The sequence below is a fragment of the Kogia breviceps genome, chromosome 18 (genome assembly GCF_026419965.1).
Source record: "Kogia breviceps isolate mKogBre1 chromosome 18, mKogBre1 haplotype 1, whole genome shotgun sequence".
Classification (NCBI taxonomy): Eukaryota; Metazoa; Chordata; class Mammalia; order Artiodactyla; family Physeteridae; genus Kogia; species Kogia breviceps.
In genome coordinates, this window is record NC_081327.1 from 41,827,717 (window position 1) to 41,854,581 (window position 26,865).

The following is a 26,865-nucleotide window of genomic DNA, read 5'->3' on the forward strand; positions in this document are numbered from 1 at the left end:
CTAGGTCTGGCAGCTTTCTCTGAAATAATTCTTTGATGACTTTTTCAGTTTTTTCCCCATAATGATTGGTTTGTTCAGCTTTTCTGATTTATCTTGTGTCAATTTTGTTAATTCATATTTTCTGAGAAAACTGTTTCATGAGATATTCAAATTATTAATATAAAGATTTGAGATAGCATTCTCATTTTAAAAAATGTTTCTAATTTTTCTCACTTAAAAATGTTGGTATTTGTGTGTTTTTTCCCCATTTTTTTTTCTTGACTGGCATAAATATTTTTGTTTTAACTTTTGGCTTTTAATTTATTTTTCACAGGACAACTACTTGGACTTATTTCTCAATTATACCATGTTTTCTAATGTTAATTTCTATTTTTAACTTTGTTAACCTTTTTCATCTTTTTGCTTTATTTATTCAATAGTCAGTGATTTATAGCTTTTTGAGTTGAAAGCTTAGTGCATTTATTTTTGTCCTGTCTTACTTAATAATAAAAACATTCTTGCTTTAAATTTGTCTTCGATTTTTACCCCACTTGGTATTCAAATTTTTTTCTGTTAAAGTAAAGGGCACAAATCTTAAGTGAGACAGCTCAATGAATATTTACATGTGTTCACATCTGTGTCATCACCACTCAGATCAAGAGATAGAACATCCCCAGAACCCCAGAAATTTCCCCATGTCCCTTGCTTGCCCTGCCCTGAGATAGCAACTATTCTGAATTTTATCACTGTTGATCACTATTGACTAGTTTTGTCTATTCTTGAATTTTGTATCGGTGAAATCAATATGTTTTCTCGTGCCTGGCCCTTCATTATATCTGTGAAATTCATCTGTGCCTTTGCATGTAATGAGAGTTTGTTGTTTTTACTGGGATATGGTATTCTATTGTATGAATATACCACAATTTATTTGTCTCATCTCCTGTTGGTAGACATTTGGGTTAGTTCCAGTTTTTAGCCATCATGAGCAAAGCTGCTGTGAACATTCTTATACATGTATTTTGGAAGACACAGACATGCACTTCTGTTAAATCTACCTCTATGTGTCTGTCTATCTATATCTGTCTTGGGGACTTGTTTCGTAGGGTGGATGTATGTTTAGCTTTAGTAGAGACGGTCTGGTGGAGAACCAGTTTGCCATCCCCTACATTTTGCTGTGTTCTGCTCCTTTTTTGTAATTGCTCTCGTGATTTACTCTTTGAGCACAGAGTGACTCAGGAGGATGTTTCCCGTGGCTCCCAGGGGCTGTGTTGCTTGTGGCAGTGGCTGCAGCTTCTACTGCTCTTGCTGACGCCAGCCCTAGCACTTTGAGTGTGTGGCTGGGTTGAGTAGTGAGGTACATCAGATCCGAATCTGATGGAAAATTTGGGCAGTGGGCTGCGTTTTCTTAGAAAAACACATCTAGGATGACAATATAGATAATATTCTGGCTGTGTTTCCTAAAGCCTTCTGTATAGAGCAAGGCTGTTTCTGATGATTGTAAATCTGCCATGTAGAGAAGTGCTTAAGAACATGTAGACTCTGGAGTCGGACTCCCGGGGTTTGAATCCTGATTCCACCAGCTTTGTACATCAGACACTTAACTTCTCAGTGCTTCTGTTTCCTTGTCTGTAAAATATTGTTTTGAGATTAAGTGAGCTAACAACAGTATGTGACACGTGTTCATAGTATACTAGTAGTAGTAGTAGTAGTAGTAGTAGTAGTAGTAATGGTAGTTATTATTCTGTCTCCTCTGATACTTTCCTTCCCAAAGATTGGGAGGTACAAATCCCAGAGATGGACAGCAGAGACCCAGTTTCCTGATATGGGACCTCCTTGCCTAAATGGGAGGCACCCCTGAGGTTGTTCCAAGAGAGAATTCTAAGACTGGACAAATGCAAAAGCTTTGCAGGTGTGGAGTGGGGAGGCCATTATTAACATGGGACATTTTTCAGCACCACGGTCTTGGAGCCTGCTCTCCTTCGGGAGCTGCTGGGCGGAAAATGTTTCCAGAGTGGTGTCTAAGTATGAATATGGTTTCGTAGGGTAGTGGGTCACGGTAGGTGAGGTGACTCCTCTCATTGTGGCTGGGTCTTCCTGAAACCACTTTTCCTGGGAAAGGGAGTGATGGGTAGCGGTTGCCCCACCTGGTGTTTTTCTGCTCCATGGGACATAATTCATTCTTTCATTTGCTCCCTTGTTTTCCCCTGGGTGGACTTGGAGGTTGACTGGGAGACCCAGCTGATGTTTCCTGCCTCCCCCTGGCCGAGGGATGCTGCAGTGGAGGGTTTTACTCAAGTCCGGCAGTTACGTAATGGTCAGCCTTGGCTGACTCCGCAGGGACATTGACCTGGCTGTGGCTGCACAGAGGACTTGACCGAAAGTCCTGGTTTGGCTCTTAAGGATGGTTCTAGTCATCTCTGTATGGAAGTCAGCTTTTGAGTTTGACTATTGTTTTTTTTAAGGTTTATTTTTTCGGGGACTTCCCTGGTTGTCCAGTGGTAAAGAATCTGCCTTCCAATGAGGGAACAGGGGTTCGATCTCTGGTCGGGGAACTAAGATCCCACATGCTGCGGGGCAACTAAGCCCACGCGCCACAACTACTGAGCCTGCACGCCACAACTAGAGGGCCTGCATGCCGCAAACTACAGAAGCCATGCACCACAACTAGAGAGAGAAAACCCACATGCCACAACTAGAGACAAGCCCACGAGCTGCAACAAAAAATCCCGCATGCTGCAATGAAGATCCTGTGTACTGCACGTAAGACCTGATGCAGCCAAAAAATAAAGAATAAATAAATAAAATAAAATAAAAATTAAAATAAAAAAATCTTAAAAAAAAATGTTAAGTCCCCGAAGCAAGAACCAATGCTTTAAAAAATAAAAATATAAAAATAATAATAAAATTTATTTTTTAAAAAATTGAATGAATACCAATTTTAAATTTATTTATTTATTTATTTATTTGTCTGCACTGGGTCTTAGTTGCAGCACGTGGGATCTTCGTTGCAGCCTGCAAAATCTTTAGTTGCGGTGTGCGAACTCTTAGTTGCGGCAGGTGGGATCTAGTTCCCTGCCCAGGGATCGAACCCTGGCCCCGTCCATTGAAAGCACGGAGTCTTAGCCACCTGGCCACCAGGGAAGTACCCTGAATACAGATTTTTAAAAACCTTTTTATTAGGGGAATTTTCAAACATAATCCCCATCCCCCAGTAGTCACCAGCATATGTTTCATCTGTACCCGCCCACTGGATGATCTTCATTTCTTTCTAGCTTGGTAGCAGATAGGAGCTGAGACCCACTTTTCTCTTGTAGCTCTCCTCTCTGGTAGCTGGACTCATCAACACTGCAGACCATGTCACTACCAGATTGTCCTGCTTTCAAGGAGGGAAATATGGCTTGAAGTAGATTTTTTAAAAAAAATCCAAACTTCTTTATTTTAAAATAATTTCAAATTCAGAGACAGGTTACAAGGCCAGGGCAAAGAACTCCCCTATACTCTTCATCCGTGTGGTGATATTTTGATGCATTTGCCTTAACATCGTCTGTATATGCATGTATGGTGATTTGCTGAATCATTTAAAATTATAAATCGTATACATCTTTGTCCCTGAATTTTTTTTTTTTTTTTTTTTTTTTTTGTATGCGGGCCTCTCCCTGTCGTGGCCTCTCCTGTTGCGGAGCACAGGCTCCGGACGCGCAGGCTCAGCGGCCACGGCTCACGGGCCCAGCTGCTCCGTGGCATGTGGGATCTTCCCGGACCGGGGCACGAACCCGTGTCCCCTGCATTGGCAGGCGGACTCTCAACCACTGCGCCACCAGGGAAGCCCTGTCCCTGAATATTTAAATGTGTATTTCCTAAGAAGGATATTTTCTTGCCTAACCACTATAAATGAACCTAATCAAGAAATCTAACATTTTTACAGTATTGTTATATAATTCGTATTTTCTAATTGTTGCAAAAATGCACTTCAGGTGATTTCCAGGATCCCGTGCAAGATTGTGCATTACCTTTGGTTGTCCTTAAATCTGGGGTCAGTTCCTCAGCCTATTTTTGTCTTTGACGACACTGTCATTGTTAAAGAGTTCAGGCTGTCTTTTTGTAGAATCTCCTCAGTTTGGATTCAGAGTACTACACATTTTTGGCAGGAGCATTCCAGAAGCGATGTTGCGTCCTTCTCAGTGTGTCAGATCAGGGGGCACACAACTCAGCTTGTTTCATCATTGATGATGTGAACTTTGACCATTGGGTTAGGGTTGTGTCTGCCAGGTTCTCCACCGTAAAATGACTGTTTTCTCTTTATAACTAAGAAGTTTTTTATGGGGAGATGCCATACTTTGAGACTATGTAAATATCTGTTCCTCATCACACCTTCACCTACTAGTTTTTTGCATTCATTAATGATTTTTGTTTGAATCAGTTAATATTCTGATGGTCACAAATTTCTTTTTCCAGTTTAGTTGTTCCTTCTACAGTTATTAGTTGGCATACTGCTGCAAGGAAGAACTTTTCTTTTTCCTTTATGTAGGTATGTATTATCAGTCTCAACTCATGGATTCTTATTTTATGCATAGGTTATAATTTATTACTGCCATTATTTTGATGCTCTAATTATCCCTGGTTTGGCCAGTGGGTGCCTCTTCAGGCTTGCTCCTGTATCCTTTTGACGTGTCCCCATCACATATTTTTTTCCAAACATCATCCAACATAGATAGAATTTACTGTGTGATAAAGGTGGCATTTAAAATCAGTAAAGGAAGGTGAACAAATTGGGACCATTGGTTAACCCAGTGGTTTTCAAAGTGTGGTGTCCAGATCAGCAGCATAGGTGTCACCTGGAAACATATTAGAAACATAAATTCTCAAGCCCTCTCCCAGCGCTACAGAATCAGAAAACCTGGGGATGGGGCCCAGCAATGTGTGTTTTAACAAATGCTCCAAGGCATTCTGATGCCGGTTCAAGTCTTAGAACCACTGAGTTACCACTTGGGAAAAAATACAGTTAGATACCTTCCTTACACTAACACTTGTGCTGGTTTTCTTTATTTAGTTCTTAAACGTTTAACCCTTTAATCAATCTGGAGGTTTTTTTGGTGTATGGTATAGGCCAAGGATCTAGTTGTATTTTTTCCTTATGGGTTTTACGGTGTCACTGTTTTCACTGGAGGGAGTGCCAGTATCAGGTTGTACATACCTCTTCTCACTGCTTTTAAAAAAATTTTTAAAAATTTTTTTGGCTGTGTTGGGTCTTAGTTGCAGCATGCAGGATCTTCGTTGAGGCATGCGAGATCTTTCGTTGTTGCGCATTGTCTCTTCGTTGCCGCACTCGGGCTTCTCTTAGTTGTGGTGCACAGGGGTCCAAAACATGTGGGCTCCGTAGTTTGTGGCACACGGGCTCTCTTGTTGAGGTGCGCGAGCTCTGGCGTGCAGGCTTAGTTGCCCCACGGAATGTGGGATCTTAGTTCCCCAACCAGGGATTGAACCTGTGTCCCCTGCATTGGAAGGTGGATTCTTTACCACTGGACCACCAGGGAAGTCCCCTCACTGCTCTTTTTCTTCAAAACTTTCTTGGCTCTTGAGCCTTCATTTTTCCTGAAAGACTTTATGTATACACACACACACACACACACACACACACACACACACACACACACACATCTATTCTGTGTCTATATATTCAAGGTGATGAGTTTATGCTGAAATGTCCAATTCTAATTCAACCTCACAGTGTTCTTCCTAACTTTCCTCCTTTCCACACGAGAACCCTGGCTCTCACCATCATCCACATATTTACTCATTTCTATACGCACGGGAGGTGGTTAGAGAATTGCTGTACCCAGAGCACTGTGAAAAATGAAGTACCTTCAAAAAGCTTTTTGCTTATACTCTTCGTTTTCTATGCGTGTCTGTTTTCTTTCCCCATGTGTGTCTCCCAGATGAAAAAAAAAAAAAAGGAGAGAGAGAGAAAAAGCAAACAGCTCCCTATTTATTTAAAATCTTATAAGCAGAGGGTTGTTACTGCACTTTATGTTCCAAGAACAGATAGGCCAGTCACGAGGCCTGCACCACCTCCCTCCCTCTTCCATGAGGATGGGGTGTTCTGGTGGGTGGGCCATGCATCTCAAGGAGGCAGGCCTGACAGACAGTGCATGCATTTATTTTAAAGTAAACACCACACTGTTTTTCCAGTTTTTCAACTGAAAGAGAAATAAACCACTGATCCTTGGAACCTGAGTCAGAGGGAGAAGAGAGAAAAGTTTTTAAAATTGCTCCTAAGTTCAAAACAATTTTCAATTTAAGTTTGAGAAATTATTCACTGTTTCTTCAGATGAGGAGGAGGCGGGCAAGAGACAAAAGTGAAAAGAAGGATGTGACAGTCCTGTAAGCTGGTAGGGAGCTATTATTTAGGGCATAGCTACAAACTCCAGTGCCTTGATTAGGCCTGATGGGAGAATGGCCAAACCAGTTCTGCATAGCCAAGTAGTTACTTTAATGAACCTGGTAAACCGCTAAGACCTAGTTATTTCAGTCTCATGGAATACTCACAGAAGATTTCTGAGAAATTCCCTCTTGATCCCCAAATTGAAAATAGTATAATTGTATCTCTGGGATGCGCCCCTCAACCCCCCATACCACAATCTGCAGATGCTCAAGTCCCTTATATAAAATAGCATAGTATTTGCATATTACCTATGTACATACTACCGTATACTTTAAATTATCTCTAGATTACCTGTAATACCCAATACAATGTAAGTGCTTTGTAAATAGTTGCTGGAGCACAGCAAGTTCAAAGTTTGCTTTGGGGAATTTTTTTTTTTCCTGAGTATTTTTGATCCACACTTGGTTGTATCTGAGAATATGGAGCATGTGGATATGTGGCGGGGGAGGCTGACTATTAATATTTTTTCTGATAATAAAAGCAATGTATGCTCCTAAAGCTGAAAATGTTACTGTTATTTTTCCGATTATTATTGTTGTTTTATGCTTATTGAAAAAAAGACAAAGAACATTGTGAGTGCTAAGTATGTACCAGGCATTATTCTGAATTCTTGATCTCTATCTATCTATCTATCTATCTATGTCTGTATCTGTTCTTTCCATTTAATCCTCCTGCATACCTATAATGTAGGTTGTACTGCCATCCCCTTTGATGAGGAAATAGGCAGATGTTATGTAACTTGCCAAGATCACATAGTAGGTGGTGGCAGAGTTGGGATTTAACCCAGACCTTTTTGGTCTCAGAGCCTTTGCCTGCAACCTCTGCATATACTGCCTTCCAAAGAAGGAGAAGGTTAAAAATCACTGGAAATTCTTTTTTTTCCCCCCACAAAGCTAGCAAATCTTGTTCTGTTATTATGAACTCCAATGAATGTTTGCATTTTTTTTCTTTTTTTTTTTTGTGGTATGCGGGCCTCACTGTTGTGGCCTCTCCCGTTGCGGAGCACAGGCTCCGGACGCGCAGGCTCAGCGGCCATGGCTCACGGGCCCAGCCGCTCCGCGGCATGTGGGATCTTCCCGGACCGGGGCACGAACCCGCGTCCCCTGCATCGGCAGGCGGACTCTCAACCACTTTGCCACCAGGGAAGCCTGATGTTTGCATTTTTTAAAGACAATTTTTTAGAGCAATTTTAGGGTTCACAGCAAAATTGAGGAGGTACATGGAAATTTTTTTATTCAGAGCTAACCTGGTTAATATTTTGTTATATATCCATTCAGCTTTTTGGGGGTATGTCAATCATATATATATATATATGTACGTGTGAATGTCTAACTTTTTCCCCAAACTGGGAACTCACTATACATATTGCTTTATAACTTGCTTTTTATCCACCCAGTTTTTCTACCTCAATGAAACTAGATCCTTTTAATGGCTACAACAGCATTTTTTTGGTATGAATGCACCATAGTTTAACAGATCTTTGATTGTTGGCCGTTTCTGCATCTTTACTACTACAAGCAAGACTTTTCAGTCAATTCTTGTAATGATATCTTTGTTCTCCTGTCCTTTTTTTCCCTTAGGGTAGTAAATTCCTAGGCATGCATTGCTGGGTCAAAAGGCAGGCACGCTGCAAGTTTTGTGATATCTGTGGCCTGGGTCTGCTGCAAAGACTGGACCTGTTCACACAACCCACTGTATGTGTGCACGTAACCTCTGCCATTCTGTTCGGCTGCGACAGTGATTTCTCTTTGTTATTTTAATTTGCATCCCTTTTCTTTTCTCTTCTCCCTTTTCTTCTTGAGGAACTCCTGGGTAACCTTTTGTCCTTACTGCCTTGCTGCAAATGCTGTACCAGGTCTCCAGTCACCTCCGTGTGACTCCATCCAGGGTCAGTTCTCACTTCCAACTCACTTGCCTTGCAGACTGGATACAAGGAATCCATCCCTCCTCCTTGACCTACTCTTTTCACTTGGTTTTCAGGACACCACGCCCAGCTGGTGTTCTGTCTATCTTTCCAGTCGCTCTTTTCCAGTCTCCTTTGCTGGTTTTCTCCTCGCTGGTCCAGAAGCCTTGGGATACCCCAAGTAGGCTTAGTCCTGCATCCACTTGTTAATTTATACCTCTTCCTTTCACGATTTCATCCAGCCTCACGGCTTTAAATTTGGTCGGTTCACCTATGACTTGCAGCTGGGCCTTTCTCTGGGGTTTCTAAATGTCTAATCAGCATCCTCGAATTAACATGGTAGAAGCTGAGCTATCAGCTTTCCATCTCAGGCAATGGAGATGGAGATTTGGTGTTGCTCAGGCTGAAAACCTGGGTGGCCTCCTTGATGCCATTCTTTCTATTACAACCCACACCTGGTCCATCAACACGTCCTGCCCTCATTACCTTCAAGATACCTTCGAGGAACTGACTGTTTCTCACCCTGAGAGCTGCCGTCACCCATGTCCACCTCACCACCACTTCTTGACTCAGGAGGCAAAGGCCTCCAAACTGGTCTCCTGGCATCATCTGCCTCTGTCTCCCTACACTTCATTTTTGAGCCCAGCAGCCAGAATGATCCAACCCATAAGTCAAATCACATCACTCCACCAGTGGTTGCCTTTCTCACTAAAAGTAAAAGCTGAAGTCCTTCCCAAACGGCCTAAAAAGCCTTCCCTGATCTTTCTGTCACCTCTCTGTTACCCCATCTCAATCATTCCACCCTCACCAAACTGCCTTCTGCCCACAGGCCTTCCTGCTCTTCCTCCAACCCACTGCTGCTCTTGCCTCAAGGCCTTTGCACCACCCTGACCTTCTTCCCCAAATATTTCTTCCTTGTGTCACCCGCTTCCAGCCCACTCAGGTGTCACCTCAGTGAGGGCTTCCCTGATCAATTCAGTGATTTTTAAAAGAAATTTTTCCAAGGTGTGCAACATCACCGTGAACTTTCCCACCACCTCAGTAAGGTCCCTCCTGCTCACTTAGCTCCCGTCCCCATTAGCTCCTCTTCCCACCCCCAGCCCCTGGCAACCACTAAGCTGCTCTCTGTCTCTGTAGATTTGCGTTTTCTGGACACTTTGTACAAATGGAATCATACACGTGGCCCTGACCAAACCACCTTAATTTCAGTTCCTCCCTGCACAACATTCCCTATTCCTTTCCCTGCTTTATTTTCTTTTTAGCAGTATCCCCATATAGTATATATATTTTTTGTTTATTTATCTGACTTATTGGCCTCCAGGACTAGAACGTGAGCTCCATGGGGGCAGGCACTGTTTGGTTTTTGTTAACTCTTGTACATCCCCTTACTCCTGTGCCCAGAACACAAAGAAGATACTAATAATATAATATAATATAATATAATATAATATAATATAATATAATATAATATAATATAATATAATATATTATACAATGTAATGTAATAATATATTAGTATATGTATAATATACATATTTAATTAGATTAATGAGGATGAACATCTTTTTACGTGACTGTGGTTTTTGTGGCCGGTGTCGTGGCTGACCGCTGAGGCAGAGGTAGGACCAGGGTGGTGCCGGGTGCCCTCTCTGGGGCGGCATCAGGTAGAATCCGTCTGCAGCCTCCAAATGCAAGCCTTTGTTTCATTTTACCTCCATCCATTGGCAGCTGTATCAGTGACTACTGTTTCCTTGCTTGGCACCAGATGCCAGGCGTTGGGATTTGAAACCGTCTGTAATAGCCTCTGAAAAGCTCCCTGTGTGTTGCTTTCCATGTCTGCGTACCTCAGGCAGATACGGCCAAGCCAGAACCTCAAGGAATTTCTGAAGAAGCCAAAAGCCATCCCCTCCCCCGACCCCAGACCCCCAGCTTCTCAAAGTTACAGCTGGGCCCAGCTCGCGGCTTTGGTGTCAGAGGAGAGCTGGTCGAAAGAAAAGGTCCTTTTAGCCAGAAGTCTCGAAAGTAAACACACAGGCCCCTGCAACGCAGGGTAAAACAGACCTGCTCTCTGTGTCACCGGCTGAGAGGCTGCCTTGTGAAACCTCACTTGAAAAAAGAAGAAAAGCTTTCTGTCAGGAAAGCCATCCCCTGTACGTGGCTGCCTCAGTGTGGCCTGGGGTTTAAGGCCGCCTCCAGAATGTTCTGTAAACTTACTAGCTTTGGAGGGCCGTCAGCCTCGTGGGAATGCCTGTCTGAACAAAGAGTGATTCCACCCCTCAAAACACGAACGCTGGCTGAGGCTGTCCCCTTTTTTCTTTTTCTAATGGTATATTGAAAACTTTTGCATTTTAATCCACAGTATTTGGTCAGACAGTTTTCCCCTCTTTTCTTTCTTTCTTTCTTTTTTTTTTTTTCTTTTTAGACTTATGAATTTGTCAGTGTTGGATCAGGGTTTTGTGTGACAGGAAATTTCCTTCTTTTCTAAAGGGCATTTTCTTAGTGTTGTGAGAGGGGCCTGTGGCGGTTCGGGGGTGGGGGCAGGGTGGGTGTGAAGTTTATTTACCAGCGTTTGCACAGTAAATCCCTTTGAGCCCTGGGCTAGATGCCGGAGATGCAGCAGTGAACTAAGGCAGACAGTCTCGGAATTTAGGATCTAGAGAGGAAAGCGGACAGATGTTGGACAGATAACTGGCGCAGACTGTTCCAGTTGTGACAGATACGATGGAGGAAAGTGCAGTGTGCTCTGGGAGTATATATATCATTCAGGACTTAACCTAGGCTAGGGTCAGGGGGTGTCAAGGAAGGCTTCCCCAAGGAAGTGACACCAGAACTGCAGAAGGATGACAAGCGATTGTCCAGGCCAACAAGGAGAAAAGCATTCCAGGCTGAAGGAAGCTTGGAGGCAGGAAAAAGCTTAGTTCAGTCAAGTTACACAGAGAAGGCCCCCAGGGCTCTCTGGGCCTGGGCAGACAGCCGCTCAAGATTATGACCAAAAACGGCAGGAAGGAGGCGCCCAAGCAGCGCTGTCCAGTAGAAATGTGATGTGAGCCACAGACAAAATTTTAAGTTTTCTAATAGCCACATTAGAGAAAGTAAAAACAGAAATAAACAGGGGAAGTTCGTTTTAATGATCTATTTTCTTTAGTCCAATGTATACCAAATGTTATCATTTTAACATATGAGATCTGGTGTGTCATTTACACTCCCAGCACATCTCAGTCTGGAGATAGGAAAATGAGACTGTTGCTTGGATATGAGCAGTTTCCTTCCGCTTGCCAGAAAAAAAACCAACCCTGGAACGTTGCATCTGATGACGGGGCCTCTTCCTTGTGCCCGTTCCCTGAGAGTGGCTCCCGCCTGCCTGCCCGTCCAGTCTCCCAGGTTCTTCAGGGGAGACACCGCGGCTGCTGGGGTCATACGAAGATCAGACCTCATTTAGCTCATCAGAGTACACGATTTCCTCTTTTCCTTCGGTCTTCTGGGATTCTAGGAGCATTTTTCTTAGAGCAGGAGACTTACTCTTGTAGGAGGGTGGTGAGTTGGGAGGGAAAGCGATCCTGGATCAGAGTAAGAATGCCACAGTTACACGCGTGGTGCGGTCAGTGCTACGGTCAGGTACAGAGCGGAGATTTCCACCTCAGCGTCAGGCCCGGCCTGGGGGATGCTGTTTATTATGTACAGGACAGCAAGGCACACAGTTCTCAGAATATGATGTCTGTGTCTTCCCTCCCTCCTGCTCTTAATTAACTGATTAATGTTTATTTACACACATATTACACGAATTCATTCTTTTGGAGCCGGGGACATTGTGGTAAAGGCTGAATTCCCTTTGAACGTGCTGCTCCCTCAATCCTAAAACGCTCCTCAACAGATAGATTGCTTCTGTATATATTTTTAAAGATTCTTAGGATACTTTACAAGTCAAAGGGCACAACTTGTGGGCCTAGGGTGAATCCACTTTTGCATGTGTAGTTTATATGTGTGTTTTTGCGCTGGTGTTTGCAAGTCTGATGACTTCATACAAAGTTGACGACAGTGACCTATGTCATGGGGAAAGGGTTTGGAATGTGGGTGATTACATCATATTTTGAATTTATTTATTTATATTTTCATATTTTGAATTTCTGCTTGAATTTTTTTTTTTTTTTTTTTTTTTCTGTACACGGGCCTCTCACTGTTGTGGCCTCTCCCGTTGCGGAGCACAGGCTCCGGACGCGCAGGCTCAGCGGCCATGGCTCACGGGCTCAGCCGCTCCGCGGCATGTGGGATCTTCCCGGATCGGGCAACGAAGCCGCATTCCCTGCATCAGCAGGCAGACTCTCAACCACTGCGCCACCAGGGAAGCCCTGGAAGTTTGTACTTTTTGACTACCTTCATGCAATTTCTCCACTCTGCTGATTTGTTTAAAAGCAGAACCTTAACCGTGAAAGCACTCTTCTAGCTGGGCTCCTGGATTTCACTATTCTGAGACTGTTGAAAAGGAGGTTTGTTCATTGAAAGCCTTTCTCTGCTGTGTTTACAAACACGTCCTTCATTCTGTGCAATGGGGAGAGGTGGTGTAGTCACCGAGGTTCCCTGAGGGCGCGGAGAGTGGATGAGCTGCTCAGACAGGCCTGGTCTAGGAAGCCTCCGAATCAATCGGTGATGAGGACCACCCCTGTCTTGGGATAGAGGAGCTCTAATGACAAGGCCACAGTAATTCATGTGAACTGACAGTTTATCCTAAAGATGCAACTTTCCCAGATCTGTATTTATTTCCTCTAAATCACTTTAAAAATAGGCTATAGCTTTACAAACAGTGAGATTCACCAAGACAGATGAGGCTTTTTTTCATTTCCTATGTGAAGGGGACCCTCAGTTGATTCAAGAGGGACTCTTTGTCTATAATATACCTTATTAGATAGATGACTCAGATGAATAGCCAGTTCTGAAGTGTCTATGTCAGTGCAATTTTTTTTTTTTTTTTTGCAAGTGAGGAAAAGTATGTGTAGCTGCAGGGGTTTGGACTGTAGAACACTGGGACCCTGCATCAAGGGAAATAAGGACGATCATGACTGACGAATCTGTCATGTACCGAAACGAGGATGCATGTGCCTAATCTCCCCTCCATCATTCTCGTGGTTGGAGGCGAGCCGCCCCTCTTCCTCCCATGTGAAGAGCAGACTCTCCATCCGTGCTTTGGAGCCCACCCTTTCCTGCCTTCTCAGGACTCCTTTCTGACTTTCCTCCTGCCTCTCTGACTGGTCTTCTTCCCCAACCTGCTTCACCCCGCAACGTGCTAGCTCTTTGCCTGAAACTTCAGATCACAGTTGAGCTGTCAGTTCCTCAGGAAACTTTTCCTGATGCCCTGACCAGGCCAAATATCCAGCACTGATGGAACCATAAGGTCTCTTGCATGAAATCTGTTTCACAGCTGCAACTTTACATTTCTCTGTGACATTATTTAGTTACTTCTGTTTCTCCCACTGACTTGGGAGGTTCCTAAAAGCAGAGACTATGCCTATTTTCCTTCTTCATTATAACCCAGCTTCTGGCACAGTGTCAGGCACATGAGGCATGCCCGGAAAATGCTTCTTGAATGAATGTACAAGAAAAAAAGGAGAAAAATAAAAGTTTACAAACTGGCTTTGTAAAATGAAGCTCTTTTCATTTTTAGAGGAGTTAATGCAACCCTCAGTCAACCAAGACTTTAAACTTTTATTTATTTATTTATTTATTTATGGCTGCGTTGGGTCTTTGTTGGTGCTTGCGGGCTTTTTCTAGTTGTGGGGAGTGAGGGCTACTCTTTGTTGTGGCGTGCGGCTTCTCATTGTGGTGGCTTCTCTTGTTGCGGAGCACGGGCTCTAGGCGTGTGGGCTTCAGTAGTTGCGGTGCCTGGGCTCAGTAGTTGTGGCACGCGGGCTCTAGTGCGCAGACTCAGTAGTTGTGGCACACGGGCTTAGTTGCTCTGCGGCATGTGAGATCTTCCTGGACCAGAGCTTGAACCCATGTCCCCTGCATTGGCAGGCGGATTCTTAACCACTGCACCACTAGGGAAGCCCCAGCCAAGACTTTAATTTGGAGATGATTAAGGATACATTCCCAGCAGCAGCCTACAGAAGAAGCTTCAAGGCCAAGGTAGACGCTTCCTTACACCATGTGTTCTGGCAAAACTCTGCCAGGCTTGAGTGATGGGGGCCGAGGGAAGGTGGGTGAAGCAGAGTCGACCATGGTACCCCAACAAGAATTCCAGTGTCTACAGCGTGCTGCTAGCTTGGTAGAAGAGGCTTTCTCTTGTTAGGCTCTGGCTAAGGTTGGAAGCCAAAGAGACATCATAACAGTAAATCCTGGAAGCCTCTGGCTTTCTTTACTGCGAAGGGAACGTGAAAGAGTGTTCTCTTTAAACCTGGGGTAGCCTCCAGTCTGTGTGTGTCTGAGTTAGCGGGGAGCCAGGGAAGGGAAAGGAGACTGTTTACTCTCTGCCCTTCTGGAATTTCCTCCGGTTCTATTCCTCTGTGCCCCAGTGTTTCACAGCTACGTGTAGAATGAACACTGACCTGTTAATGAATGCCCTGTTTATTTTCACTTTCTTTTGATGGGCCTATGGGATTGAGGGCAGAAAGAGGCCGGAAGAAGGAGGTTTGTTTGTTCCACTGAACAGCTCTGTTAAGGCCAAATCAATCACATCTTCCTCGGGCTTCTGAGACTCTTGACCCGAGAGTACTTGGTGTCCCTTAAAAATATCCTACTTTGTGTCCTGTTTTGTTTTTCTCAAATTTCCAGGTAAATCCTTACATTTGTATTCTGAGTTAGGAAGAAAATATTTTTTCTCTTAAACGATATAAGTGTATACATGCACATACACTTTGGTGGTGGGAGAGCAGGGTAGGACAGTGATGACAGAAGATTCTAAAGCAGGAAGTTCCTTCATACACTGCAGTGAAACTGTCCAGGCAGGGCTTCTGGACTTAACTGAATTACATTATAGGGGCACAATTTGGCAGTTCTGGTTTATGTAGTTTTTTCTTCTGTCGGAATGAGGAAGGCAGCTTCCATGCCCTATTTATCTATACTTATTGGTACCATATGCAAACAACATATTAAAAAGTCCACGTCAGGAAAGGGAAAAAGTAAGTCTTAGAAAAATATTACTCATCCTTGTTGCACGTAACAACTCTTCCCAATAGGAAATTATTAACCTGAAGCCACTTGCAAATCTGAGGCTTTGAAGTAAGGGAAAATAACCATCAGAGCTACTCCCTAAGCAGCTTGATTGTATATTTTCTACCTTTTCATATTTCAAAATGTGTATGTAACATTGAATCTGTGTAAGTTTTTTAGTTTACAGTCACTGTTTGTTCTTTAGGTATGCTGGCTTGAAAAAGAAAAGCTATTATGGAAGATGTCAAAATACACAAAAGTAGAAAGAATAGTCCATGAACCCCTATGTGCCCATCACTCAGATCCACAGCGGGCTACCGATGGCCATTCCCACCCCACCCTCCACGGGGTTATTTTTACATAAATCTCAGACATGTTTCGTTTACAAATATTTCAGTATGGATCTCTTAAAGGTAAGGGCTCTTAAAAACCATAACCATGATACAAGCTTCATACCTGAGAAGCTTAATGGTAATTATTTAATCTCATCAAATATTCAGAGAGTTTTTAACGTTTCCCCAGCTGTCTTCAAAATTATTTTCCCCCCACCTTTGGTTTGTTTGAATCAGGATCCAAATAGGATTGATAAGTCTCTTAAGCCCCTCCCCCTCCCCCCGCAACCAGGGATGGAACCTGGGCCCTGGACTGCCAGGGAATTTCTTCTTAAGTCTCTTTTAACCAATATGTTCTCCTTCCTCTTTTTTTTTTTAAACGAAAAGATTAATCAGTTTATTTGCATATATACATTGTCACTCCAGGGAGCCAGCTCCACTTCAGGAGTCCCCAGCTCCCCTCACCCAGCCAACACCCCAAACCTACATAGGTCCTGAATAAACAATGCCCAGGACTCATATCCCAACTCCATAGGTTATAACAATTCATTTATTTAGCAAAAACAGAGCTAGAGGACAGTGCCCGTGAGACATCCTTGCCTCTTTGTAAACATCGACAACCAGGCCACTGGAGCCCAGGTAAGTGTGCAAACATGAGGGTACCACACTGTGTGCCCAGAGGGCCAGGTCGGACACAGCTGGCAACCAAACAAACCCGTGAAGTCCTGAGGGCCTGCCCCCCCAAGCCCCCACTGGAGCCTGGCAAGTGCCAGGGGCAGAATCAAGGCAGCTACCCTATGCTCAAGGGCTCACGTGAGATGGCAGCGGCGCTCTTGCCCATATGAATTCTCTACCCGAGCAATCTCCTGGATGACTTTGGAGAAGATGCCTTGAGTCAGCTGCTTATCTCGAGCAGAAGACTCCATAAATGTTACACCCCAGGACTCTGCCAGCTTCTTCCCCTCAACAGCCTGGACCTCCCTGTCTGGAGAGAGATCTTTCTTGTTCCCCACCAGCACCACTGGCAGCCGGGTTTTCCCGTGGCCTTCATGTAGCTTTTGGTACAGACTCTCAATGACTTGGAAACTATGCAGAGAGGTGACAGAATACACAGGCACATAACCATGGACCCCAATGATGAATGAATAGGGCAGAATGCTGTACTCATCCTGCCCTGCTGTGTCCACCAGGTGTAGGTGAAACTCATCTTTGCCAAGAGTCACTATCTTGCTGTAAGTATTCTCCACAGTAGGATCACAGCCTTCCAGGAACTCGCCCTCCACAAACTGATGTGCTAAAGGTGTCTTCCCTACGGAGCAGCGGTATCCGAGGATGGCCACCTTCCTGTAGCGAACTAACGGCATGGCGGGAGCCGGCCCCGAGGGGCTTGCAGAACTTGGGGCTGAGAGAGCCCCAAGAAGAGAAAGTCGAGTGCAGGCAAGTGTAGCAACCCGCCCAGGAAAGCCGCTCTCCCTGGAGCTGCCGGGGCAAGATAGAGGGAAACCAAAACAAGCGCCGAGCCGGGAGCTGGCCACGTGGTCAGAACACAGCAAGACTAAGGCGAGGGAGCCGGGCCGGGCGACCGGGGAACTACACTCTCCTTCCTCTTTTTATTGCTTACAATTCATTGTTGAAGAAACTGGACAGTTTGTCCTGTAGTTTCCCACATATTGGGTTTTGCTGTTTGTGTCCCTGAAATGTGCTTTAACATGTTCCTCTGTTCCTCTGTGTTTCTTGTAATCTCACACCTGTTGAGATCTAGATCTAAAGACTTGATCTGATCCAGGTTCTTATTTTTTTCTTTTTAATGAGGTGGTGTGTGTTTCCACCAGGAAGCATGCTATGTCTTCTTGTCTCTTCTGGTGTGCCGGCTTTTAAAGGGATCTCCTGGCACAGTCCTTGAAGATTTTCCTAATTCTTTTCCCCTAGCTTCTAATCTCCAACCCTACCGCTGTATGTTGACCTCCATAAAGTAGTGTTACAAGGTATTGGTAACCCCTGGGTACTTAGAAGAGAAGAAGGACATTTGCTGAAGTTAGCATGAGCTCAGGACTTTGGCTTTTTCGGAGGAACCAAAGTCTCTTGCCATCGGGATATTTTCATTATATATGTTCTACTTGGTTGGAATTGAATCTGACTTCCCCCAGCCATGCTCTACGTTTGTGCTTTTTGCAGCCCCTGCCTATGATTTGCCCAAAGCTTTCATTCCAAGAGCCTGGTGGGCCTGCGGGGACTGACCGGTGTGCTCAGTGGGGATCCATGGGGCTTTCCTAACATATGCTGGAAAGGGGGGAAAGGGCGAGTCTCCCTTCCGCTACCCTGCTCCTGGAAGACACTGCCATCGCCTGGCCCAAGCTGCCAGCTGCTCCCGCCTGGGATATTGCACTGACTTCCTCCCTGGTCTTGTCTGCTTCATCCCTTGCTCCTCCTGCAGCTGGAGTCACTGCGCTGCAACAGAAGTCACATCCCTTCCTTGCTCACGAGCCTCCAGAGGCTCCCAGTCTCCGGCCGAGTCAACGCCAGCGACCATGCCAGCGCTCCAAGGCCTTCCCTGCGAGCTTCCAGTTTCCTACCGCCCTCATCTCCTGCCCGTCTCTTTCCTCATCCACTCCAGCCACACTGACCTCCCTGCCATTCCTCAGGTCTGCCAGGCGTGCCCCCATCTGGGGCCTCTGTGTCTTATTCTTTCTCTGCCTAGAATATCCTTCCTCCGGATACTTACGTGGCTCCCCTGCCTCATCCTTCTCGAAGTCTCTGCTCCATTGTCACTCTCCCGGTGAGACCTTCTCACCACCCCAGACCCGCCTCCCACCTCAAGCACTCTTTATCCCTTCCCCTCCTTTCATTTTGTTTTCTACCGCATTTGCCACTGACAGATTATGCAATTTACTTTAAAGACAAAAAAAACATTGCCTAGTGTCTGTTTGCCACGGCTAGAATATAAACGCCTTGGGGCACGGCTTTTTGTCTGTTCTGTGCCCTTTGGATCTCACCGAGCAGAAGAGTGTGTGCTCGCTGCACACACGTGTGGACTGCACGATTACAGCTGGAGCAGGGCCGGATGAGGTGGACGGTGGCTGGTGAGCCTCCTACGCTCAATCTGGTTCCCGTTCTGGAACTTGACTTACTACATCCATGTTTTCATCAGTTTCTTGATTTTTGAGCAGTGCCTGAAAAGGCGGGGGAAGACCTGGTGCAAGAGAAAGGCCCTTTGTAGAGTTGATGGGGTTGCTGCAGTGAAACCCGAGGGCCCCAGAGGAGAGGTGGCTCGGATTCCAGTATATGTTTTCCAGCCACACTTACTCCTTTTAGCCTCCCCTGTATGCTTAAGTCTGTCACTCAATTAGCTAATGGTTTCTTTAGTCCCATTATGTATTGTAGTGGTCCCCTGGCTCAGGTGTGTTCTTTGTGTTTTTGTTTTTTAAGAGAATAATAGAGTGTTCTATTCTCAGAGGTTTAACTCTTTAATAGCCGTGCCAATTAAAAAAAACACAACCCTTTCCCAATGTTTTATCATGCAAGTTTCCAACGTGCAAAAGAGTCAAAAGAATAACACGATGAATGCCCAAATGCCCTTCACCAGAACCAACACTTCTTAAGATTTTGCTGCATTTGTTTTACCTGTATGTGTGAGCCTGTGGGTGTGTGTGTGTTTTATTTTCCTGAACCATTTGAAGGTAAACTGTAGACATCATGACACGTCACTCCTGAAAACTTCAGCCTATTCTACAAAACAGTTTGAGAATAAGTGCAGACATCATCATAATATACTCTTGGATCTCCTGAGAATGAGACCATTCCTAAATACAGCCACAGTACCATTACTGAACCTAAGGAAATCAACAGTAATCTCAGACATCCTTCAATATCCAGTCTGGATGCAAATTTTTCCAATCGTCCCAAGAATGTATTTTTCAAACCAAGGTTTTGTCAAAGTTCACGCAAGGCATTTGATGCTTATGTTCCTTTAAATCTAAAAGAGTCTTCTTCCTGTCTGCCCCCCCGCCCCGCTCCCCTTTTAAATTTATTTAATGACATTGACTTTTCGAGGAGTCTGGGATGGTTACCATATGGATGTCCCATATTCTGGGTTGGTCTGATTGCTTCCTCGTATCACCGAATTTATTCCTCTATCCCCCTATTTCACGTAAACTGGGAAGGAGGTTTAGAGGCTTCATTGGATTCAGGTTAAGTGCTTTTGCAAGAAGACTTTAAAAGTGATGTTGTGTGGCTTCCCTGGTGGCGCAGTGGTTGAGAGTCCGCCTGCCGATGCAGGGGACACGGGTTCGTTGCCCGGTCCGGGAAGATCCCACATGCCGCGGAGCGGCTGGGCCCGTGAGCCATGGCCGTTGAGTCTGCGCGTCCGGAGCCTGTGCTCCACAACGGGAGAGGCCACAGCGGTGAGAGGCCCGCGTACCGCAAAAAAAAAAAACAACAGTGATGTTGTGTACTTCATTCGGTATCATGTCAGGAAGCACGTGGGTCTTGGGTTGTCTGGCTCTTAGTGATGCTTACTTCGATCACTTGGTTATGATCGAAGTGATGCATAGAGGTCTCCCTGAACTGTTTCTCTTTTAAGTAAATAGAACAGTAAAGCATTATGTTCTCAAAAGCTTAGTTTAAAGAAAAAAAAAAACAAAAACAAAAAACCTCCCCTGTCACTGGCTCTTTTTGAAGGTCAGATGTGTCTCCAAGAGTTGCAAGGTAACTTCCAAGCCCATATGTATATAATGACTGTGCTGGACATGATGAGCAGGTAAACCAGACAGAAGAGCTGAGTTGGAGCTTCAAGTTGAGACCATGGAGAGGTAAATGTGGGCTCTGCTCCTGGCTTTGTCAGAGGACCATGGCAGTGCGGCTGTTAGGAGGTTGAAATTAGCAGCAAGAGGCCTTGGGCTCTTCCAGCTTCCTGTTGAACATTATCATTCTTCCAGAAAGGAGGGGAAAGGTACCCACCCTCCATTTGTAAAGTGATGGCCTTTGAGATACCAAGAAGGGAATCAAGGAGCCCTTCTAGATTCTCATCCCGGCATGTTCCCGAGAGTGGTGTACCGGACATCTTTAGGAAGTGTCCTAGATACAAGATGAGAGGACCATACGTCCTTGTGATAGGTAAGTGGGTGATCTTGGAAGATTTTTGCTGACCTTGGAGTTTGTTGTCGAAAGCTGAAAAAGGCTTGGAAAGGTCAGGAGAAGAGCAAGTATACAATGAACAAATTAGATTGAAAGAAATCAGGACTTTTCAGCCTAAAAACAGGAGAGTCAACAGGGAGATAATAAAAATGGCAGTTTTTTTGGAACTTACCAGGTGCTCTTTAATTCATTACATGTGTTCCCTGAACAATATGTTCTTACTGCTCCTGTTTTGCAAGGTAGAGAGACCAGTGCTCAAGTTAAGTAATTTGTGTAGTCCCGCATAGTACTAGATAGAACTGAGATTTGAATGCAGTCTGTCTGACTGGGACCCGCCCTCGACCTCTGTGCTTTGCTGCCTGCTAGGGACTTATACCCTGCATCTCAGTAGGATAGAGTAGGGAGGTGCTCCTTGACTTTAGAAAAATAAATAAATAAACATTTATTACCTCATAGTTTCTGTGAGTCAGGTTTTGGGAGTGGCTTAGCTGGGCGGTCTGGCCTGGGATCTGGGCCGCAGTCATCTAGACCAGGGCTGGTGGATCCATTTCCAAGGCGGCTCGTCTGCATGGCGGGCATGTGGTGCTGGTTGAAAGGCCTCAGTGCTTTCCCTCTCTTGGACTTTTGAAGGAGCTAGGTTTCAGATTACAAGTGTTCTTTTATAGAAATATTTGGAACTCACCAAGCCCCTTGGTAAAACTGACTGAAAACAGACTCAAAAGGATTTGGAGAGATCCATCACAGGGAAGAAAGGTTAAGGGGAGGGAGAGATGCCTCAAGAGCTTGAAACCCTGAGGGAAAACTGGTTTCTACCTTATTATAGTAGATCCTTGAATTGATCGAGATTTTTTTTTTTTTTTTTTTTTTTGCTAGGTTCTTAAAGGGCTGTGTCTGTTTCTTGGAGAGACGCAGGGCAGACTTTTTTGGTGAGGGGAGGTTGTCTCTAGGAAATGCTCATGGAGGTAGTTATTTATACATACCCTGCCTTGTTCTAGAAAACCAGCTTATAATAATACAGTAGCAACAAAGAGAGAAAATGAAGTGGCGGTTTGATGGATAGTGTGGGTGGGGAAGGAGGTTGGAGTACGTGACACTTTCCTGGTCTGGCTTTGTAAGATGTGGGGCGGCATGGAAGGGCTGCATACTCTTTGGGAATCCTCATAAACGCTGCTCTTTCTTGGTAATTATTGAACGGCTCTGAACTGGAGGCTATATGGGTCCTCAGCAGTAACTGGATGGAGGCCATCTGGTGCGGCCAGGCTTGTTGGGTGGGGTCGGGGGTGTGTGTGCAGCAGTTTCCAGCCCGCCTAGGGTTTGGTGCTTCTGCCTCGTGCTGGTTAGTTCTGTTTCTTGTTCGCCCACAGGGCTGAATCTGCCTCGTGTTCCAGGGGCTGGGTGACTCTGAGCTGCCTTCTCACCTCACTGATGGGGCCAGGTGTTGACAAGTCTCTCCTTGTGGGACTTACCCAGGACCGTGTAACTGTGGGGCTGACTTGCTTGTACTGAACTTTTGTTGTTGTAAACTTTTTTCTGCTTTATTTCAAAGTGAAACATTTTCCGGATGAAAATTAAAAAACACTTTTTAGCCCAAATAATAAGTCCCTGAAATCCTTTATCTAGAGATGACTCCTGATGTTTCCTTAGGGTCTCCTGACCTGTTTCGATTCTTTTTGCCACCCCTCTTCCTATGGGTTGGGGGGATGCTATTTGTAACTGCTTTCTTCCTCTGTATGCCGTCACAGTATCTCTTACACTTTTCTTGCGGTCCTGCAGGTATAAGCAAACAAATAAATAAAGTAGAAATCACCTAGTGAACCTAACGATATAAAATGTTTAGAAAAAAATGAGCACAGCCTTCCCCACCAGCCTGATACAGCGGTGACAATTAGGCATATTCCTTCCCGTTCCTTTTTCCGTGCCACAGGACAAGTTTGAAGATGTAAAAAAAAGTTGCCAGGGAAGCCAGAGTCGGTGAAGTGGGAGCTTATAACTTACAGAATCTGAACTCGGTGTGCATTTGCTTTTGTCCATCCATGTTGCTTTTTGTGTCCGACAGTGGAGAACACACAGCTGACCCTGAACCTGCAGACAGAGAACAAAGGCGGTGTTGTCTCGGGTGGTGAGCTGACAATTTTCCTGGACGGGCCGACTGTTGATCTGGGAAACGTGCCTAATGGCAGCGCCGTGACGGATGGTGAGTGCCGCCCAGCTCTCCAGGGCTGTGCCGGGATGGGGCAGGGCGGGGCAGGGCGGGGCAGAGGAGGTGGTTCTCTACCAGGTACCAGCCCTGACTCTTCTTAGCATCGTGGGTCACAATCAGGACATGATTTTTCAAGGACTGTTTTCTGTTAAAGGACCGAGAATAAATCCCAAGCCTTTGTAAGCGTGTTGTTGTTTTGGTTCTAGAGCAGAGAAAAACATGTTTTCATCCCACATGGACTTTGTAAGATAAAACATCTTTATTAAATGTTACTTGGGCCTGGTTTTCTTCTTCCCAATCCAGTTAAACTTCCTGGAGAGCTTGAGAGTGTCTTTTATGAGACGGTCTTGTTTGGAAAAGGGGAACTGTGTGTCTCAGAGATTTCACGCTAGCTGAATACAGGCAAGAAGCGGGGAAGTTGGAGAGTGTCTCCTGCTCTGTCCTGAATGTGGGCGGTTTGTTTCTTTTCATCTAGTTTGAAATTAGTCACTTTTGGATGTAGCAGGAAATTACTTCATGAAGTCTGAGGTCCAAAACGGGTTGGCTTTCTCTATAATTTTTCTTGATAAGCGTGATGTAACTATGGCACCTTCCAGGCCCCGAGCAGGCTTTCTGTAGCTTCAAGGGGTGGGGTTTGAATTCTGTCTGAAGGGCATTTGAGTGGAATCTCAGTGATTGGATGGGCCCTGACTTCTGAGAATCCTCCCTCAACTGGCCTGCATGGCGCTTGGGGTACTTTTGGTGCATCTAGAAAAACCTGCATCATTCACTCATTCAGCACTTCCATCCACAGTTAAGCACCTGGTATGTACTAGCTCTTGGACCGGGTGCTAGCCAGACAGCAGGGGCAACATTCACACGGTCTCTACTCCCTAGAGCTTGTGATCTACTTGGCAGGGGCAGGGGATGCTAGCTATCAAATGAGTAAACGCAGAAATAATTATATAACTGTAACTGTGAACAAATCTATGAAGGAAGAGTACTGGGTGGTATGAGATTCCTTTACTTGAGGGGGAATCTCATCTAAACTGGGGGGCCAGGGAAGGTTTCCCTGAGGAAACTGAGTCCTGCTGGAGTATGAGGAGTTTGGACAGGCCAAGGCGGAGGGTGGGGGTGGGGCATAGGGGCGGCTGAGTAAGAGGTGGAGGGGTCTCACGTGCAAAGGCTCTGAGGTGGGAGCGAGCGTGGCCTGCAGTGGGTACAGAGGCGGCCAGGGCAGCTGGATCGTGGGGCGCGAGAAGGAGAGTCCCGGGAGGTGAGGCCGCTCAGGTCACACAGCCTCGAAGACCTTAGTAAGGATTGTGAACCTCAACCTAAGAAGTAGAAAGCTGTCGAGGGGTTTTTAATCAGGAGAGTATCATGATTTGATTTGGATCCAATCTGATTTGGCTTTTAAAAAGCTCTCTGGTTGCTGCGATGTGGAGAGATGCCCCAATTCCTTGCCTCCACTTTGCATGGCCAGCATCTATCCTCTGTCTCACGGGGTGTGGTTCCTTTAACATAGAAGGCAACACGCTTGTAAGTGCCTTAGACATTCTTGAAGGTCTTGGGGAAGAAGAGCTGGTTCCCAGGATTGAGCCCCTCTGTTCCGCAGCCCTGATCAGACCTCACTCAGCCGTCCCTGTCCTTGTCATGCTGGAGGCTGCAGCTTGCTGGACCGTTGGTGTCCCCCTGGGGTGGGTAACTTTAAAACATGTAGTTAGCGCTGTTCCTGTACCCACATCTCAAACCAGAGGCGTGAGCTTCTCAACGTTTCTGTCTTTTTTTGTGTGATGGATCCCTTTTCCAGGTTCACAGCCGCCTTCGAGAGAATCCAGTGGGACGGCTGTCACTCCAGAGAACCGGCACCAGCCCCCCAGCACAAACTGCTTTGGTGGGAGATCCCGGTAAGACACCTCCCTCCTTGTGAATGAGGAGGAGCCTGGAAGTTGCTTAGAGCTCTTGAAAACATGTTGGGAAGTGGCAAGGAACAATTTATGTTAGAAACTGTTGGAAATTTCCAGAGAGCTTATAACTGACTTATAAGACTTATAAGTATGTTAAGATGGCCCAGAGAGGAATACAAAACTCAGGATTCTTAGAAGGGTCAAGGGTGCCTTGACAAAGGTTGGGACTGACTCAGTTGGTTATTTGGCTGAGAGGAACTGTTGAACAGAGCTTGACTGCTTTTTATGCATCAGGTATGGTAGCCACAGTTACCCTTCCAGGATACACATAGGAACACTTAGAGCAGTGGTTCCTTGTATGTGAAATTTTCTGTCTGTACATTTCTATTTGCAGGGGTGAGATTCATGATTCCCTTTGGAGTGTTGGTTAAGACCTCCTGCACACAGAGTCTGACCTGTATTATACTTGCTATATACATCCCAAATGACTTCATTTTATGTACTGACATTCCCATCTTATACCTGTGTTAATGGTGCAAACGCCTCTCCATGGTCACTGAATTCCCAGGCAGAGGAATAGTTTTAAGTGTACTTGAGAGATGGGGAGGAGGTTGGGAACCTGCTTTTTAAAAAAAATTAATTAATTAATTAATTTATTTATTTATTTTTGGCTGCATTGGGTCTTCGTTGCTGTGTGCATGGGCTTTCTCTAGCTGTGGCGAGCGGGGGCTACTCTTTGTTGCGGTGTGCAGGCTTCTCATTGCAGTGGCTTCTCTTGTTGCAGAGCACGGGCTCTAGGTGCGCGGGCTTCAGTAGTTGTGGCACATGGACTCAGTAGTTGTGGCTCGTGGGCTCTAGAGCACAGGCTCAGTAGTTGTGGCACACGGGCTGAGTTGCTCCGCGGCACGTGGGATCTTCCCGGACCAGGGCTCGAACCCGTGTTCCCTGCATTGACAGGCAGATCCTTAACCAATGCACCACCAGGGAAGCCCCGGGAACCTGTTTTATTGTTTATTACAATGTACAAAATCCCCAGACATTTTAAGGAAATTTTAAGGAAAAGAATCACGCGGAATGTAGTTTGTATCTGCAGAGAGTAGGCGAATAACTGGTAAAAATTCTCCCAAACAAATCCCGGGCAGTGGGGGAATAATGCTTTAAGAAGCAAAGCATATTTTAGCTTTTAGCATATTTTAGCCACAGCATCTGGAAAGATCCCTCTGAGGACAGCCTTCAGCCTCCCTGGATTTGGTTGTTTTGAGGGTTTGTGAGGTCTTGATGCTTGGCAGGCGTCAGGAACAAGAGAGGGTTGGATGTTTGGATCTTTTGTCTATAGCATCATTAGAAGCAGAGGTGCTATTTGCCTGTAGTCTTTCCTCCAAGCCACTGCAAAAGGTCTTAATTACCTCATACCATGAAGGCTAGTCATCTAGCGAGTCACAGAGAAGAGTGATTTGAAGGTTGAGATAAGTAGTTGACTCTCACAGGGTAAGGACCAACGATATAATTGGCAAATCTTATATCAACAAAGGCATGATTGGCGCCCAGAGCTAGAGAAAAGAAAATCTCTTCAGTGGTGAGTAGCTGGTGGAGGGGAACGCCTCAGACATTCACTCTGAGAATGGTGCCTTCTTAGCTCTGGTGCTAGTAACTACCATCTTGGTCTTTTAGCTGACTTGGAAAATTGGTGTCAAACACAGCTGATGTCACTTAATTTGGGGCTGGAGGGCAGTGTTCAGCTCTTAACGTTTGGACTTAAGTTCTTGACCTATTTGTTGCCCTCTGAAGTTCTCTGGTTGATAGACCTTGACATTTACAAGTCTGGATAGCCCTTCTTTGCTGATGTTTGT

At 45.2% G+C, this 26,865-nt stretch overlaps 1 protein-coding gene and 1 pseudogene across 2 annotated transcripts in view; one reads left to right on the forward strand and one right to left on the reverse strand.

The window, feature by feature from the left end:
* WWP2 (WW domain containing E3 ubiquitin protein ligase 2) overlaps window positions 1–26,865 on the forward strand; it is a 151,025-nt gene that overhangs the window by 39,951 nt on the left and 84,209 nt on the right. For both annotated transcript variants that reach the window (XM_059044814.2, XM_067019594.1), the window contains exons 5-6: window positions 22,986–23,123; window positions 24,919–25,015. In XM_059044814.2, coding sequence (XP_058900797.1) covers window positions 22,986–23,123; window positions 24,919–25,015 — 235 coding nt within the window. The remainder of the gene's footprint in view (window positions 1–22,985; window positions 23,124–24,918; window positions 25,016–26,865) is intronic.
* LOC131744902 (GTPase RhebL1 pseudogene) lies at window positions 16,606–17,160 on the reverse strand (annotated as a pseudogene).